Here is a 14,472-nt window from a genome sequence, read left to right as displayed (position 1 = left end):
ATATAAATAATAATTATATTGTAACTATCTTAGGATTTATTTTTATTTTACAGGTAACTTTCAATTTATTTTAACTAGGTACAATAGCTATTAAATAGTTATTAACTATTTAATAGCTACCTAGCTAAAATAAAGAGAAATTTACCTGTAAAATAAAAACTAACCTAAGTTACAATTACACCTAACACTACACTATACTTTAATAAATTATTCCTATTTAAAACTAAATACTTACCTTTAAAATAAACCCTAATATAGCTACAATATAAATAATAATTATATTGTAGCTATCTTAGGATTTATTTTTATTTTACAGGCAAATTTCAATTTATTTTAACTAGGTACAATAGCTATTAAATAGTTATTAACTATTTAATAGCTTACCTAGCTAAAATAAACTGAAATTTACCTGTAAAATAAATCCTAACCTAAGTTACAATTAAACCTAACACTACACTATCATTAAATTAATTAAATAAATTAACTACAAATAACTACAATTAAATACAATTACATAAACTAACTAAAGTACAAAAAATAAAAAAATAAGTTAAAAAACATTTAAAAAAATATTACAACAATTTTAAGCTAATTACACCTAATCTAAGACCCCTAATAAAATAACAAAGCCCCCCAAAATAAAAAAATTCCCTACCCTATTCTACATTAAAAAAGTTCAAAGCTCTTTTACCTTACCAGCCCTTAAAAGGGTTTTTTTGTGGGGCATGCCCCAAAGAAAACTGCTCTTTTGCCTGTAAAAGAAAAATACAACCCCCCCAACATTAAAACCCACCACCCACATACCCCTAATCTAACCCAAACCCCCCTTAAAAAAACCTAACACTACCCCCCTGAAGATCATCCTACCTTGAGTCGTCTTCACTCAGCCGAGCCACCGATGGAACCGAAGAGGAGATCCGGAGCGCAGAAGTGATCCTCCAAGGGGCGCTGAAGAAGTTTTCCATCCGATGAAGTGATCCTCTAGGTGGCGCTGAAGAAGTCTTCTATCCGGGCGATGTCATCTTCCAAGCGGCGCTGAAGAAGTCTTCCATCCGGGCGATGTCATCTTCCAAGGGGGGTCTTCAATCTTCTTTCTTCAGGATCCATCTTCATCCCGCCGACGCGGAACATCCTTCTTTCCCAACGAACTACCGACGAATGAAGGCTCCTTTAAGAGACGTCATCCAAGATGGCGTCCCTTCAATTCCAATTGGCTGATAGGATTCTATCAGCCAATCGGAATTAAGGTAGGAAAAATCTGATTGGCTGATTGAATCAGCCAATCAGATTGAAGTTCAATCCGATTGGCTGATCCAATCAGCCAATCAGATTGAGCTCGCATTCTATTGGCTGTTCCGATCAGCCAATAGAATGCAAGCTCAATCTGATTGGCTGATTGGATCAGCCAATCGGATTGAACTTCATTCTGATTGGCTGATTCAATCAGCCAATCAGATTTTTCCTACTTTAATTCCAATTGGCTGATAGAATCCGTCTTGGATGACGTCCCTTAAAGGAGCCTTCATTCGTTGGTAGTCCGTCGGGAAAGAAGGATGTTCCGTGTCGGCGGGATGAAGATGGATCCTGAAGAAAGAAGATTGAAGACCCCGCTTGGAAGATGACATCGCCCGGATGGAAGACTTCTTCAGCGCCGCTTGGAAGATGACATCGCCCGGATGGAAGACTTCTTCAGCGCCGCCTGGAGGATCACTTCATCGGATGGAAGACTTCTTCAGCGCCCCTTGGAGGATCACTTCTGCCGCTCTGGATCTCCTCTTCGGTTCCATCGGTGGCTCGGCTGAGTGAAGACGACTCAAGGTAGGATGATCTTCAGGGGGGTTGTGTTAGTTTTTTTTAAGGGGATTTGGGTTAGATTAGGGGTATGTGGGTGATGGGTTTTAATGTTGGGGGTTGTATTTTTCTTTTACAGGCAAAAGAGCAGTTTTCTTTGGGGCATGCCCCACAAAAGGCCCTTTTAAGGGCTGGTAAGGTAAAAGAGCTTTGAACTTTTTTAATGTAGAATAGGGTAGGGAATTTTTTTATTTTGGGGGGCTTTGTTATTTTATTAGGGGGCTTAGATTAGGTGTAATTAGCTTAAAATTGTTGTAATATTTTTTAAATGTTTGTAACTTATTTTTTTATTTTTTGTAACTTAGCTTTTTTATTTTTTGTACTTTAGTTAGTTTATTTAATTGTATTTAATTGTAGTTATTTGTATTTAATTTATTTATTTAATGTAATGATAGTGTAGTGTTAGGTTTAATTGTAACTTAGGTTAGGATTTATTTTACAGGTAAATTTGTATTTCTTTTAGCTAGGTAGTTATTAAATAGTTAATAACTATTTAATAACTATTCTAAATAGCTAAAATAAATACAAAGCTACCTGTAAAATAAATATAAATCCTAAAATAGCTACAATGTAATTATTAATTACATTGTAGCTATCTTAGGGTTTATTTTACAGGTAAGTATTTAGTTTTAAATAGGAATAATTTATTAAAGTATAGTGTAGTGTTAGGTGTAATTGTAACTTAGGTTAGTTTTTATTTTACAGGTAAATTTCTCTTTATTTTAGCTAGGTAGCTATTAAATAGTTAATAACTATTTAATAGCTATTGTACCTAGTTAAAATAAATTGAAAGTTACCTGTAAAATAAAAATAAATCCTAAGATAGCTACAATATAATTATTATTTATATTGTAGCTATATTAGGGTTTATTTTAAAGGTAAGTATTCAGTTTTAAATAGGATTAATTTAGTTAATAATAGAAATATTATTTAGATTTATTTAATTAATATTTAAGTTAGGGGGGTGTTAGGGTTAGTGTTAGACTTAGGTTTAGGGGTTAATAAATTTATTACAGTGGCGGCAGTGTAGGGGGGGCAGGATAGGGGTTAATAAATGTATTATAGGTGGTGACGGTGTGGGGGGGCAGATTAGGGGTTAATAAGTTTAATATAGGTTGCGGCGGGGTCCGGGAGTGGCGGTTTAGGGGTTAAACTATTTATTTAGTTGCGGCGAGGTGCGGGATCAGCAGGATAGGGGTTAATAACTTTATTATAGGGGGCGGCGGTATAGGGGGGGCAGGATAGGGGTTACTAGGTATAATGTAGGTTGCGGCGGTGTCCGGGAGTGGCGGTTTAGGTTTTAATACATTTATAAGAGTTGCGGCGGGGTCTAGGATCAGCGGTTTAGGGGTTACTAACTTTATTGAGTTGCGGGAGGCTCCGGGGGCGCTGGTATAGGGGGTAGAACAGTGTAGTTAGTGTGGGTGCTTAGTGACAGGCTAGCAATAAAGCTGTGAAAAAGTCGAAGAGCAGCGAGATCGGATGAGTGATAACTATCACAATCCGCTGCTCATCGCCCCGTACTTGGTGCACGGCTTTTTGACAGCTTTATTGATAACTTAGGCAAATTTTTTTCAGGTCCGCGGCGGCGAAGGTAGGCGAGCTTAGGCGGGCGTATTGGGCCGGCGAAGGCAGGAAAGTTGACACGTTGATAACTAGGCCTCCATGCCTTTTCACAGAGAAAAAAATATCCTGTAGCATATGAGTCTGACCCTGCCCAATGACAGTCCAGCACCTAAATACCAGGCAATTCTTCTCTGAACAAGAGAAACAACAACCCCAGATGATCGTTTTGGCCTTCTGTGGGCCTCGTCAGTGAGGTGCAGTTGTATCTCTCTAAGGGCATGTGTGCAAGGAGTCCACATCTGGTTTCCCCCATTACTTTTAGGGAAACCCAAGATTAATTTGCATAAATATCAGAAGAGAGAGAACAGCACTCCTGAGATAGAACAAAAGCTAGAATAACTTCCATGCCTGTTCACTTCCATTGCAACTCAGGGTGCACGCTCTTTTAGCACCCTATGCTTTTTTTCACAGAGAAAAAATATCCTGTAGCATATCAGTCTGACGCTGCCCAATGACAGTCCAGCACAGAAATACCAGGCAATTCTTCTCTGAACAAGAAAAACAACAACCCCAGACAATCGTTTAAGCCTTCTGTGGGCCTTGTCAGTGAGGTGCAGTTGTATCTCTCTAAGGGCATGTGTGCAAGGAGTCTACGTCTGGTTTCCCCATTACTCTTAGGGAGACCCAAGAGTAATTTGCATACATATCAGAAGAGAGAGAACAGCACTCCTGAGAACAAAAGCTAGAATAACTTCCATGTTCATTTCCATTGCAACTCAGGGTGCACACTCTTTTAGCACACTATGCCTTTTAACAGAGAAAAAATATCATGTAGCATATCAGTCTGACCCTGCCCAATGACAGTCCAGTGCCAAAATACCAGGCAATTCTTCTCTGAACAAGAGAAACAACAACCCCAGACGAGGCCCATAATAGGCCGAAACATACTTCCGGGGTTTGCTGTTTCTCTCTTTCAGAGAGGGGTTGCCTGGTATTTTGGGGCTGGACTGTACTGTTAAGTCAGGATCAGACTGATATGCTTCAGGAAATTTCTTCTCTGTGAAAGGCACATGTTGAGCAAAAAGAGGCTGCTTCTTGGGTGGTAACTAGCCATAGAACAAGCTATTATGCTATTGTTCGATCCCAGGTTGAGCGCTTCTCTCTTTTTATTTATGCAAGTTATGACACTTAGGGAAGTCTCCATAAGTGTGATGCAGGAATTCAGACGTGGACCCGTTGCTCAGTGTGCCTAGAGGGATATGGCTGCACCTCACTGAGGAGGCCCACAATAGGCCGAAACGTACGTCTGGGGTTTTGCTGTTTTTCTCGTTCAGAGAGGGATTGCCTGGTATTTCGGGGCTTGACTGTACTGTTAAGTCAGGATCAGACTGATATGCTTCAGGAAAGTTCTCTGTGAAAGGCACATGTTGAGCAAAAAGAGGCTGCTTCTTGGGTGGTAACTAGCCATAGAACAAGCTATTATGCTATTGTTCGTTCCCAGGTTGAGTGCTTCTCTCTTTTTATTTATACAAGTTATGACACTTAGGGAAGTCTCCATAAGTGTGATGCAGGAATTCAGACATGGACCCGTTGCTCAGTTTGCCTAGAGGGATATGGCTGCACCTCACTGACGAGGCCCACAATAGGCCAAAACGTACATCTGGGGTTTTGCTGTTTCTCTCGTTCAGAGACGGATTGCCTGGTATTTCGGGGCTGGACTGTACTGTTAAGTCAGGATAAAACTGATATGCTTCAGGAAAGTTCTTCTCTGTGAAAAGAACATGTTGAGCAAAAAGAGGCTGCTTCTTGGGTGGTAACTAGCCACAGAACAAGCTATTATGCTATTGTTCGTTCCCAGGTTGAGCAATTCTCTCTTTTTATTTATAAACCCATACTGTACATGGCTAAAGATGTATATGTATGTATATATATATATATATATATACTGTATGTTTATATATGTATACATATGTATTCATATGTGCATATATGTATTTACAGACAAATATACACATCTAAAAAAATCATAAATACGGATGTACACATATATAGGCATACATGTACAGGTAGCCCTCAGTTTACGCCGGGGTTAGGTTCCAGAAGGAATGGTTGTAAATCGAAACCGTTGTAAATTGAAATCCAGTTTATAATGTAAGTCAATGGGAAGCGAGGGAGATAGGTTCCAGGCCCCTCTCAAAATTGTCAAAAGTAACAACTAATACATTATTTTTAAAGCTTTGAAATGAAGACTTTTAATGCTTAACAGCATTATAAACCTAATAAAATAATCACACAACACAGAATAAATAATTAAACTAAGTTAAATGAATAAAAACATTTCCTAAACAGCATTATAAACCGAATAAAATAATCACACAACACAGACTTCACTTGCATTTTTCTGCAAACAGTTCTTTCTATGCATTCCAATCTGGACTGATTTATAGACAGGGAGATCTTTTTCCTTTGAAATCTGCTCAATAGCTCAGGTCTGGTTAAACTGATTAATTTCAGCTTGCTTGGCTTTGCTGCAACACAAGTGGACAGCTCCACCTACTGTCTATTTTAATAAATGCATATATATATATATATATACATACAACAAAGAATATGAGATGGCGCAAGAAATCAGCTAGTATATATACATCAATACAATATAAAATAATATATCATTAAAAGGTGCCTGAAAGGAGAGGAGTATTCCCCCAACAATGTAACTCTAAGCACTGCAGTTAAAAAAGAAAATCAATAGCACAGAATACAAAAGAAAAAATGGGTGGGAGGTTAAAATAAATAAAATCAAATAACAAGTAAGTGTCACAGTTCCAGATGAATTGAAGTCAGAATAAATGTATATATATGTGATTACACATATATATATATATATATATAAACAATGGAAAAAATCAGCAGTTCTTCATCGCTGTCTCCCCTAATGGATGTGCTAGGTACCCTCAGCTAGTGCGAAGTATATAGGGGTCCTGCAGTAATTTCAGGGCGGTATTACATCTGTATAATTGCGCCATAGGGTGAATTGGGGACCTCTGTCCTCAACTCATATCTCCTTTATATATATATATATATATATATATATATATACATGTGTGTTTGTGTGTGTGTATAGATATATATTTTACCAAAATACCACCAGATATATGTAGAACTATGTATTTGTGAATAAATAGAACATGTGAAGAACATTAGACAAATCCTCCTCTTGGTTTGCTCCCCGTATATCCAACTGCTAATTTAGAGCCTCTGTCAACAGCATATCTGATCCTGTGAGAAAATCAAGGGACCCAGTGCCTTGCAGTACCCATATTGACTTAGGCAATTTATACATCTTCCCTTGGAAAACTTCTTTTGGGTTCCAGTGTCACATATATGCTGACACCTAAATCCATCTTTCTTTTTATGTTATTTCTTTCTGTTTACACAACTCACCAAATTTTTCCATGCAATTTCTTCCTGGAAGTCTTCAGACTACTGTCAACCCTCAAAAATTGATCTTCTTGTTTCACTATCTCATAATTCACTAATTTTGTCTCAACTGACTACTGCAACATATTCTTAAGTGGACTTCTCAACTCCTGCATCTTCCCCTAAAGCTATCATGAATAGAAAGTCCTATCCATCTAAAGCAATGATCCACATTGGCTGTCCAACTCTTCCAGTCCCTACACTAGCTTCTCACATGCATACAAAGCTCTCAACAAACTCACACCCAATTATGGGCTAGATTACAAGTGTAATGCAAAGGGTGCATGTTTTTCATGACATTGCGCAAAGAATAATATTTAGCCATAATATTATTACAAATGAATGGATATTTATTTTAAAAAATTATCTTAATGCAGCCAAAACTTTTTTTTTAAAAAAGCTCTATGCTGTTAATTGATCATGCAGGGACTGCTACTATCATGGTCATTGTGCTCATATGCAAGTGGTATAATCTTGTATAGCTTGAAGTGTTCTTTGAAAACTGCCCTATTTAGAGAGGCTTACCACCTCTCTTGTGAAAAGCCCTCTTTACCTAACAACAAATATAAATCTTGAACTGACTTTTATCACTGCTACAACTACAATCCACAAGCTACCTCACACCTTAGGTCTTCCCAGCCTGTAGACCATAAGTCCTTCACAACACGGATCTTCTTCTTCTTCTGCTTTGATTTATTTGTTTAGTTTGTTTTAGTTACCTGTATTCTTTTATCATATATCAGTTGTACCCAACACTACAGAATCTAGTCACACACAAATAAATAATAATAATCTAATTTTGCTACCTTCCCAGCACAGATGTGCAAGTAAGCTAAGTCAGACCTGCTATAATGGCAAACATAGAGAAACATATCATCTAAACTATATGTAACAAATAAACACAAATCTTCTCACATAGAAACATAGGCAAGTCCATGCTAGAAGATCTTTGATTCTTCCTAGCTAGGCTGATTGTAGGAATATTCCCTCCCCCATAAGTATACACCTAAAATAGAGAATTTTGCTGCCATTTGCTCATAAAATTGTGTAACAAGCTTGCCTAAACAACTGTATAAAATTATTATATATTAGTATAATATTAAGATTTATGTATAAAAAATCTACTTACATGTTTTCTTTGCAGAATCTTCAATAAATAAGGAGGAAATATCTTCATCAACACCAACTTCATTCCTAGCAATGCATGTGTAGGCCCCGGTATCTTCATAACGAACACTAGAAATATGAAGTTCACTTCCATTGGCTGTAATAAAAACATGTTTAGCATGTTGTTTCAGATGTAAACATTACCCACCTATAATTAAGTTCTCATTTAAAATGAAAAATAAATACATGTAAACTGTGATTTTAGGTCTAGGAACCAATAAAGTTCAAAGCTCAATTAAACATTTTTTTTTTAAATCACAATACAGTACAGTTTAATTGTATTAGGTACATCAGATTTATGCATGCATTGTAAAAAATATAACTTGCATAACAAAAAAAAAAGTTTTTAATCTTTTTGAATAAGAGATGAAACTCAAAAAGATATTGATAGAGAGTTGAATGAAGTCAAACAAAAAGGTTATCCCTGCATAATTTAACACTGTGTTACTTCCCCACCTGACTTTTTGGTGTAACATAGCTGATACCCTCTACTTATAGAATAACATTGATAAATTATATATCCACTTACCTATGATTGCTATTTGTGTGGATAACCTTGGTATTATATCAAGACCATTTTTAAGCCATGTGATTTTTGGATTAGGAATACCCTCAGCATGACATTTTAGACTTGCAGAAACTCCTGGTTCTTGAGCCTGTGTCTCAGGATATACTCTTATTACTGGAGGCACTATGAAAAACAAGAAAAAAAAACAAATTTACTAATTACCCCTGAGCAAAGCATGGATTAAGTTGATTTTATGACATTTAGAGGAGAACAGACATTTTACACCTTACTAAAATGTCAGTATGTCTGGACACTATATTTTAAATACAGCTTATTATTAAAACAATTAGAAAGTGAAATATGAACAATGGAACCACTAATTACTTATGAATTAATTAATGCATTTATATTAAATTCATAATCTATTGTAATATAATAAAACAGAGAAATAATGGAGAGACATTTTACTGGTAGACAGCAACAACTCCTAAATGGAAAAGAAAAACATTTTAAAGGGGCAGTGAAGTCAAAATTAAATTTGAATAGATTGGACAGAGCATGACATTTTAAACAACTTTCCAAATTACTTTTATTATTGATTTTTCTTAGTTCACTTTGTATGCTTTGTTAAAAAGTAATCCGAGCTGAGCTGAGGATGCATGCTCCTAAGCTTCTATCAGCCTTAGTAGATTTACTCTTCAACAAAGGAACAAAGCCAATTTTATAATAGAAGTAAATTGGAAATTTGTTTTAAATGACATGCTCTATCTGAATTGTGAAAGTTTAATTTTTAATTTACTGTCGCCTTAAATCTCATATCCCTTTTAACCCATTAACAACCAGGAATTTCAAAGAAAACATGCACAAAATACCTAAGCATTTTAGCATTTATGCTAGCTAGCACTCTATTTAAACAGAAATAGGCCTTGTTTTTTTATTTACCTTTCAAAACCCCAATTTTGGTAAATGTATGCCATTGTTTCACCACCAATCATATTAAATACTTTTTCAGAAATTTTGGGATTCTCACGGAAATCATTTACACACAACTACTGCAGTCATAAAACAAATGGTTGTAAAAGGTTCTCTGGGGGGTCCCTTTTGTTCAGAAATTGCAGGCATGCATGGCTTTGCAATTAGTTTTTGGTAATTAGAAAGCGGATAATTACAACTGTGCACCACACTTCTGAAATTCCCGGCTGTGAAGGGGTTAATTACTTAGTTGGTTAGGGTAATAAGGTGATTTCTGTAGTGTAGCAGTTCTCCCACATGCCCCCCTCCCTGTAATCACTACTGTAGGGTCCATCCCACCCTGATACCCCATTTTTTCTGTAGTACAGCATCTCTTCCCTCCCTCTTCCATCCACAATATTTTCTGTAGCGTAGGGTCCTGTCCCTCTCACTAACCCCCTCCCCCCTCTGCTGATGTGCCCTCCACCTGCTTCCCTCTCAAACCTCTCACTGGCACGAACAGAGATCGTTACAGACAGTGACAGAGATTGCGTCAATGTCTGTAACGATCGTGCAATCTGCCTTTATTTTGTAATGGCGCACCGATCATGCTCTGTTACCATATGAAAGCAGAGGCCTGTAGCCCAGGAAGAGCTGGAGCTTCCTGAAGGTTGGACATATATCTACATTATGTGGTAAGATTGGCTATGTACCGCATGATGCAGTTTACGTCCGATTGGCGCAAGCGGTTAAGAGTATTTATAATGTGAGCAAACAGGCAAGGGCATATATTTTAAAATAAAATGATTATGAAAAGTTTAAATAATATATTTCAAGAATAGAAATTCTCTTTTGTCAGCTGGAAAGCTTTTTGCTTAGTAAGAACTTGCCATGGGGAGATATCAACGGATGATATTTTAAATTGCTTTTAATGTACACTTTTATTTGTATAATGTCTTTATGTAATCCAGAATATCTGTTAAACAGCAACACCTACACTAAACTTTATTACATTACTATGAGTAGGTTCAGAATTTACAGTCAAAAGGGACCTTTTTTTTGGAGCTGTCCCCAACATGCAGGCACCATTTGGGCCTTTAAATTTGTTACCAACACATTAACATTAAATACAAGAATTGTGCAAAAAAGAGCACATTTTTTCTTTAACAATTCTCTGCTAAAATATCATTTTGATTAATAAACTTGTCCAGTAGGGTACATTTTTATAATTGCTCCATTATATTTATATTTACCAGTGCAGGTCTAATCAATCAGAAATTAGGATGTTTTATGTGATTTACAAATTTGATAACAATCTGAATAAAAATAAATAAATCAAAATACACAATATAATCATTTAAGTAATTTATTTTTTAGAGTTTAAACTGTATTTTAATTCACAGAGAAACTAATTTAAAGTGTCTAAAAAAAAATTAAAAACAAGTTTCACACATTCTCTGTCTAAAACTATGGGGTTATTTTATTGAGATTGTTGAACCAAGCGAAGCAAAACAAAATTATACAATGTTGAATAATTGCGCATTCATAGCACTGAAAAGCTTAATTGTTTACAATATATCTTCCAAAATGAATGAAATGCAAATGAAGGATTCAGATTTATTGGAAAACAGTCAAAATTTCAGTTAATTTTCAAACACAACTCCCTAATGAAACACTCCTTGTTGAGTTTGGCAGAATTACTAATTATATCACATTTTCAAAGAGGTCCATTGATTTTGAGTCATGTTGTTTTTATTGCTGAATGTCCTTTTTTTTTTAAAACAAAAATCAATAACGATATGGTGGTGAAGGTGCTACATTCTGACTTCTGTGTGCTCTGTATATATTTACAATTTATATGTTTCTATAATGCAGAGTTCTGCTTGGTATAGTTTGTGTAGAATTGTTTCATCATTGACTTTGCCATTGTATTGAAGCACAAACTCTTTATAAATTTAAAAAATTATACAAATTTTAAAATGTATATAAAACATAATAAAAACAAACATTGTCTTCATAGTTTGCTGCAAGTTAGATAGGATTGGTAAATGTCATTATGTTTTTACAGAGTACTAAGGTATTAGCATAAATTATAGATAATTTTGTATAAATATACTTATTTTAAAATTCTACATAATCCATAATTTAGAAATATATAAACATACATGTTGACAATATTAAAAAACAAATACATTTGGGGGGCATGGCCAGCAGCAAAATTGAATGCTGTGCTTAAGAATCTGACCATCCGTTGTGGATCAGGCTCATTTTTATTCATCTAAGCATTTTTTTATGAAGACCCTCATTAAGGACTCTCTCCTGTTTAGATTGCTACTGTTTTTTCTAAATTTTGCCAGCCCTATCAATCTGGGCCATGGAATACCGCTGCGGCCATATGTGGAAGGCCTTAAACACCCCCCCTCGCTAATCGAGGTAAGCAGCTAGAAAGAGTAAAAGCTGCCTTCTCACTCATTCATCATGTCAAGTTCCACACGCTTCAGTGAAGAGATCGATATGGAGGAGAAATATAATTGCATGGTTGGTGAACTTAACAGTTTGCTAACGACCTATCGGAAGCATGAATGACATGAGGGCAACATTCCTTCCAGAGACACTGGTTAAAATATCTATGACATCTACTCTACCAGCAATAGCTCTTTCACCAAATCTACTGCAGACCAGATAGTTTCCTTTCACATCTACCCTAAAACTAATGTTGTGCAGTGAAGATCCAGAGACCTGTCGCAGGATGGGGTAGCATTGGCTCCATGGCCTCTATTTATCAAAGGTCTTGCGGACCTGATCCGACAGTGCGGATCAGGTCCGCAAGACCTCGCTAAATGTCGGAGAGCAATACGCTCTCCGTATTTAACATTGCACCAGCAGCTCACAAGAGCTGCTGTTGCAACGCTGCCCCCTGGCATTGTCTTTGTGACCGCTGCTTCATAACTGCTGTTTCTGGTGAGCCTACAGGCTCGCCAGAAACACGGGGCATCAAGCTCCATTTGGAGCTTGATAGATAGGCCCCCATGTCTTTCTCTGGGCAGCGGGATCACTATGGAACAGGACAGGATGATTGCACTATCTACAACAACTGAGGCTCCTAAAGTGAAGTATCTACGCCCTGCCCTGCTGGAGCTGTCGGATGACCAACAGTCCCCAGGATTTACATTATCCTGTCTACTGGAGGGGAAGACCTTTGAGGACCACATCTAGTACTTGGCTTTTTTTATCATGGCATCAACAGAAATGGTCATCTCCTGCCTATCATTTTGAGAGCCTGCAATACAATCTTGGCTTGCAAAATGAACTGAAATTCTGTTGTATAAAGCTACCTTTCTCACTGCTTTCTATCATGGCCTGGTATTGGTTAAATCACACATCTCTTGAGGGAATTGTGGAGGATGATAGATAATAATGATGACTATCAGTCTGAAACTCACAGATTTTGATGCTTGGTAAACAGACAGATTATTTAGTTATGTTTTAAAACGTTTACATATATATTGAAGCCCTCTTATCTATTTGCTCAAATATTTGTTCTTGTAGTTTATATTTCCAGCTTATTTCTTTAGTTTCACTAAGTCTCATATTCATTATTTGATTTTGTACTAAAGCTCTTATTTACTACTAGATGTAGAATTTGCCCCATCTACTATCAATGCTCATATCTGTTATTACTGAATGTGATAACTTAGTGTATTCATGGGTCCAAAAGGGACCCTTAGACCTATGCCACTACCCTTAATTTCCTTGTTTGACATGGGCTCAAACATGACTCCCTGTTTCATAGGAGGACAAATAGCACTATTTTATTCTAATTCTACTTTATAGAATATTGGGGACATTTCTTTTTCTAACTTTATAGCTGAAATCTACACAGGTGATAAATAACCAGAAGATAAATTGCTGATTTGTATTGGCGTTAGCTTTGTATTAAACATTTACATTTTGATCATTATGCAGGTATCTCAGTTTCAGAGTTCTCACTTAACTCAAATGGTCATGTGTCTCCGAGAACTGCTCCAAGGCCTCCTTCGTTTTAAACTTATTTTTCTGTGTAGGTCCATGCATGACCTTCTTCTTCATAGGAGTTAAATTAACTAATTCTAAATTATTTATTTTCTCTTAGCACGTTTTTTTTTTTTAGCTTTTCTTGTATTTCCTTTATCATAAAACCTTTAGCATGTCTTAAATTCATAGCTTGTTATCTCAATGCTATAAGTTTAGGTTACAGAGGTGCCAATTGTGTTTATGACATTTTCATATTCTAATTATAAGTAAAATGAGGTAACATATATGTAATGTTTTATATGAATACAGGTCTTAAACTATGCTTTATTATTGTATATGCTGGATGTCACGACTGCAATGACACTTTTATGTACCTTTTGAAGTTTCTTTGTGTTTGCATTCAATGAACATTTTTTTTCTGTAAGAATGTTTTGCTGACCTCAAAAAAATAAAATATAAAAAAAATAAATGTAAATATATTATTATGGTACTTCAATTTATATGTTTACATATTTATCATTTTTCTTCTGCTGACATTTGATTGCATAGTCTTTTGGTTAAACTGGCTTTATCATGAAAAATTTTCATTTAGGAGAAACCAAGAAGATGCCAGCTTGTGCAGTAAAGTAGGTATAGCTGGGTGTACCATTTGTATGCAAGCACACTTTGAATGATCACTTTTTTCTCTTCTGAAATAAATCCCTCTATTATTTGTTATGTTTATAAGCACAAGTCATTGGGATTCACTTATCAAGCTGTAATAGCAGCTGCTACTTAACCTCTCCACTACCTAAAGTGTGGTGGATTTCAATCATCTCAATCAGATTTGATTGGTATGATTAACAGGCCTTGCGTGAACAGGGGGCAGCATCGCACAAGCAGTGGCTTGTGCAATGTTAAATGTTGGCAGTGTATTGCTGCCGTTCGCCGCTAGG

General features: G+C 36.2%; 1 protein-coding gene across 1 annotated transcript in view; it reads right to left on the bottom strand.

The window, feature by feature from the left end:
* LOC128664462 (follistatin-related protein 4-like) overlaps positions 1–14,472 on the bottom strand; it is a 1,075,469-nt gene that overhangs the window by 79,605 nt on the left and 981,392 nt on the right. Inside the window, exons 8-9 of the mRNA XM_053719289.1 lie at positions 8,594–8,755; positions 8,027–8,161 (exon numbers count right to left, since the gene is read on the bottom strand). Coding sequence (XP_053575264.1) covers positions 8,027–8,161; positions 8,594–8,755 — 297 coding nt within the window. The remainder of the gene's footprint in view (positions 1–8,026; positions 8,162–8,593; positions 8,756–14,472) is intronic.

The sequence above is a fragment of the Bombina bombina genome, chromosome 6, assembly GCF_027579735.1.
Source record: "Bombina bombina isolate aBomBom1 chromosome 6, aBomBom1.pri, whole genome shotgun sequence".
NCBI lineage: Eukaryota > Metazoa > Chordata > Amphibia > Anura > Bombinatoridae > Bombina > Bombina bombina.
This window is presented reverse-complemented; position numbering and strand designations above follow the sequence as displayed.